General features: G+C 42.3%; 1 protein-coding gene across 1 annotated transcript; it reads left to right on the top strand.

Annotated features, from left to right (window-relative positions):
• Positions 1 to 593: 593 nt before the first annotated feature.
• Positions 594 to 2,371, top strand: LOC147737745 (uncharacterized). The gene has a single exon (XM_086943170.1). The coding sequence runs from the start codon at positions 594 to 596 to the stop codon at positions 2,229 to 2,231; it is 1,638 nt and encodes a 545-aa protein (XP_086799296.1). The 3' UTR covers positions 2,232 to 2,371.
• The last annotated feature ends 2,317 nt before the right edge of the window (positions 2,372 to 4,688 follow it).

Raw genomic sequence — 4,688 nt, 5'->3', positions numbered from 1 at the left:
CTTACACCAAACATAGAAAGGGTAAAATTAACTGATGTTCTGCGACTGGTGAGCCTCAATAGTACTGTGCATGTTCTAATGTTCTCAGTTACTGCCATTACGTCAGTGCAAAAAGGTACTTCTCAGTTTAATCATTAAATATCAGACTAACACCTTATCACTGCATTGCTAAGAACCTATACAAATAGATTTGAGAAAAACTTAAGTCACAAAATAAGTTGCTGCCGGAGAGGCTATAACCAAAAGACTTTTATCTGCTAGAAACATTTCAACAGGTTTTACAGGGCTGCTTCGAGACATATTTTGCTTAATTCAAATGTTAAGCAGATTACACACAATTTCTTTTAGAGATAAATACTGAACATTATCTAAACAAGCCAGACTCTAAAATCTAGTTCAATCTTACGGTGGCATATAAGCAAGAGAAAACTAAATGTAACTCTAGAAATACACCTTATAAAAACACAGGCTGTGAGAACAAATTCAGTGTTCAAACCCGCCTCAATCAAAGCAAAATAACCCAAGTTGGGGAAATAAGTTACCTGTACCAAAACAAATTCAGCCATCAATCTCATCTCACTGAATTTGAGAGAATGCACACTGGGAAAAACCTCTCTCAGTGCTCAGTGTGCCAAAAAAGTTTCATCAGTAAATATTATCTCATTGAGCATATGAGAATCCACACTGGGGAAAAACCTTATCAGTGCTCTGAATGCCAGAAAAGGTTTAGTGTCAAAGCGAGTCTATATCGACATGCATTAACCCACTCTTTGGAAAAACCTTACCAGTGTGCTGAATGCCAAAAAAGTTTCAGCCGTAAATTTTATCTCACTGAACATATGATAATCCACTCTGGGGAAAAACCTTACCAGTGCCCTGAATGCCAGAAATGTCTCAGTGACCAAAACAGTCTCACTCGGCATATAAGAACCCACACTGGGGATAAACCTTATCAGTGCACGGATTGCCAGAAATGTTTCATTGAGAAAAGAAGTCTCACTCTTCATATAAGAACCCACACTGGGGAGAAACCTTTTCAGTGCTCTGAATGCCAGAAATGTTTCATTGACAAAAACAGTCTCACTCTTCATGTAAGAACCCACACTGGGGAGAAACCTTTTCAGTGCTCTGAATGCCAGAAATGTTTCAGTTTAAAACGTACTCTCACACGGCATACAAAGATCCACTCTGGGGTAAAGATCCACGCTGGGGTACAAAATTTTCAGTGCTCTGAATGCCAGAAATGTTTCATTGACAAAAACAGTCTCACTCTTCATGTAAGAACCCACACTGAGGAGAAACCTTTTCAGTGCTCTGAATGCCCAAAACATTTCAAACTTAAATCACTTCTAACTGCACATGTGAGATTCCACACTGGGGAAAAACCTTATCAGTGCTCTGTATGCCAAAAATGTTTCAGTTTAAAACGTACTCTCACACGGCATACAAAGATCCACACTGGGGAAAAACCTTATCAGTGCTCTGAATGCCAGAAATGTTTCATTGACAAAAGAAGTCTTTCTCAACATGCAATAACCCACACTGGGGAAAAACCTTATCAGTGCTCTGAATGTCAGAAATGTTTCAGAGATAAACTCAGTCTCACTCAGCATATAAGAACCCACACTGGGGAAAAACCTTATCAGTGCTCTGAATGTCAGAAATGTTTCAGAGGCAAATTCAGTCTCACTCAGCATATAAGAACCCACACTGGGGAAAAACCTTATCAGTGCTCTGAATGCGACAAATGTTTCATTGAAAAAAGCCATCTCACTCAGCATATAAGAACCCACACTGGGGAAAAACCTTATCAGTGCTCTGAATGCCAAAAATGTTTCATATACAAACTCAGTCTCACTCAGCATATAAGAACCCACACTGGGGAAAAACCTTATCAGTGCTCTGAATGCGACAAATGTTTCATTGAAAAAAGCCATCTCGCTCAGCATATAAGAACCCACACTGGGGAAAAACCTTATCAGTGCTCTGAATGCCAAAAATGTTTCTGCCAAAAAACCAGTCTTGATAATCACATAAGAACCCACACTGGGGAAAAACCTTATCGGTGCTCTGAATGCCACAAATGTTTCAGTGAAAAAATCTGTCTCACTCACCATATAAGAACCCACACTGGGGAAAAACCTTATAGGTGCTCTGAATGCCAGATATGTTTCAGTGTAAAAGGCAGACTCACTCAGCATATAAGAACCCACACTGGGGAAAAACCTTAACAGTGCTCCGAATGCCAAATATTTTTCAGCCTTAAATGTAATCTCACTAAACATATGAGAATCCACACTGGGGAAGAAAATTATCAGTGCTCTAAATGTCAGAAAAGATTCAGAGGAAGAGATCATTTCAAGCGCCATAAGAAAACACACCAAAATATTTTAGTGCTCTGAATGCCAGAAAAGCATCAATTTAAAACACAATCTCACTCTACATGAGCAGACGCACACAGGGAAAAAACATTACCAATGCTGTGAATACCAGAAATTCCTATTTGATAAGCACAGCCTCACTAACCATAAGCGACTCCATACTGATGAAAAACCTTATGAGTGTTCTGAATGCCAGAAAAGCTGGAGAGAAAAACGCTATCTCACCATGAGAAACTCCACACTGGAGATAATCTTTAGGCCAAAAAAGCTTGTATCTGAAAGACATAATCTGTTAGATTCCTTACCTTAGAATTACCCCCACGTGTCAGACTGGATCCGGAAAGTTTTTCGTCAGCAGTACCCCTGCACGTCGGTAGGCCTCGTCTGCGGCTCCGTGTCCGTCGTCGGCGTCGTGATCGCCGGAATGATGTCGCTGGAGTACTTAGACGCCACCCTCGCGTATTGACGTCAGTTCTTCTTTTTTCCGCGCCAGCTAGCGCAGATCCGGGAAGAGCACGTACCTTTAGTCATTTTTTTACTAACATTTTGGACATTTTTGTCTATCTTTTTCGAGTCGAGTCGACTCCTGGTGCCAGTAGGCAGCCCTTCTGTCCCTAAAATTAATAATTATACAGCCTCCCTCGATAGACTTTTTCCGTGGCCCAATCCAATCCACGCGCCTTGCAAACAAAATTTCAGTAGATACCATAGGGGTAAGAGGCCTGTTGTAATTAAGGCAATGGATACATTTGTTCTTAAGCTCCATATACTCCTCCCTTCTACCCTGGCTCAATGGTGGGACCCCCGCAAGAACCACACATAACGGTGTGGATACCAGGGGAAGATCTATACGCGGTAACCCATTTGTTGATGGAACATGAGAAATATTATTGTTCGTTTGGCGTTGTTCAATTATAGCCCTGCTCCCATCTTCTATCAATGCCCTTCCACTCAACACAATGTGGTTAGTCACTGCAATATCATTAGATGAGATGAAGTAGGATTAGAACAGGGGCACTGATATCAGCTGCATTACTCGTAGGCAGAGGGGTAGAGGGAATTTCAGATTCATTAGTTTGCTTAGATAATCTCTTTTGTTTTTCTGTTATCGCTTTATCCCGGTTCCCACCCGTGCCTGAGCCGAACTAAACGACTTGCAAGCCTGTTTTCTATCAAGTTAAGTCTGTCATAAATGGGGAGACATGTCTTTTAAAAAATGTGTTCAAGTTTGGTCCAAAAGTCCAATCCCAACTCAGCGGGGAAAACAACACCAGGACTCAATATCGATGTGGGCTCTTCCGTGATGGGCTAGCATGTAGCAGGACTATGCGGAGTTGGTGGTAGGCAGTATATGATGGTCTCAACATCGTGGCCACGAATTCCAACACTGGCCCTAACACCCTCGCAATCCCAACCCAGCCCCTGATCACGAACACTAGGGAAGGACCCTCACTCACCCTCCCTGCCTACTCCAGCTTTCCCGCCCTAAAGGAGCCGCAGGTCGCTGATCTTCTCCCACAGATGAAGTCAGGATCTCCTCTATATCCATGTCCCCCTCACATATTAGACTCAATCCCAAAAGTGATAACTGGAGTTCTGACCTCCTTATTAAATAAGGCTATCAGCCTGGGCAAATTTCCTTCAACTTGGAAAAAAGCCTGCATCCGCCCGATTCTCAAGAAAGAATCGCTTAATCCCACAGAATCCAAACACTATCGGCCCATATCCTGCCTACCTCTACCAGCTAAAATCCTCGAGAAAGCTATGAATCTAGAATTAATAACTTTTTTAACGCATAACAACCTTCTAGATTCTACACAACATGGCTTTCGAGTGTGCCATTCAACTGAGTCAGCACTCATTATGGCAACGGAGGACATTAGGAAGACGATGGATGACGGTGGAAGAACGGCCCTTATACTACTCGACTTAACCACGGCGTTCGACACCGTCAACCATTCGGTCTTATTGAGTCGATTGGAAAAACTGGGCATTTCAGATGCCGCTTTGGCCCTACTAGCATAATTTCTAACTGGCAGAATCCAACAAGTACATTGGGATGGACTCATCTGAGGAATTTACTCTCCCTGGGGGTGTCCCGCAAGGGTCGGCATTATCACCAACTCTATTTAATCTGTATGTAACACCTTTGGCCGACCTAATAAAATCCCATGGTTTAAAATTAGTGTCTTACGCCGACGACACGCAAATTATTGTGTCTGTCTCTGAATCTATTGAAGCTACTGCAGGGCGTTTCAGAGACTGCCTTCTCACGTGAAAAATTGGATGAGTCAAAATTTTCTCAAA

The sequence above is a fragment of the Lissotriton vulgaris genome, chromosome 1_1 (genome assembly GCF_964263255.1).
Source record: "Lissotriton vulgaris chromosome 1_1, aLisVul1.2, whole genome shotgun sequence".
NCBI classification, from domain to species: Eukaryota; Metazoa; Chordata; class Amphibia; order Caudata; family Salamandridae; genus Lissotriton; species Lissotriton vulgaris.
This window is presented reverse-complemented; position numbering and strand designations above follow the sequence as displayed.

Excerpts from the sequence above, each read along its gene's own strand:
- LOC147737745 (XM_086943170.1), top strand. The coding sequence starts at position 594 with ATGCACACTGGGAAAAACCTCTCTCAGTGCTCAGTGTGCCAAAAAAGT.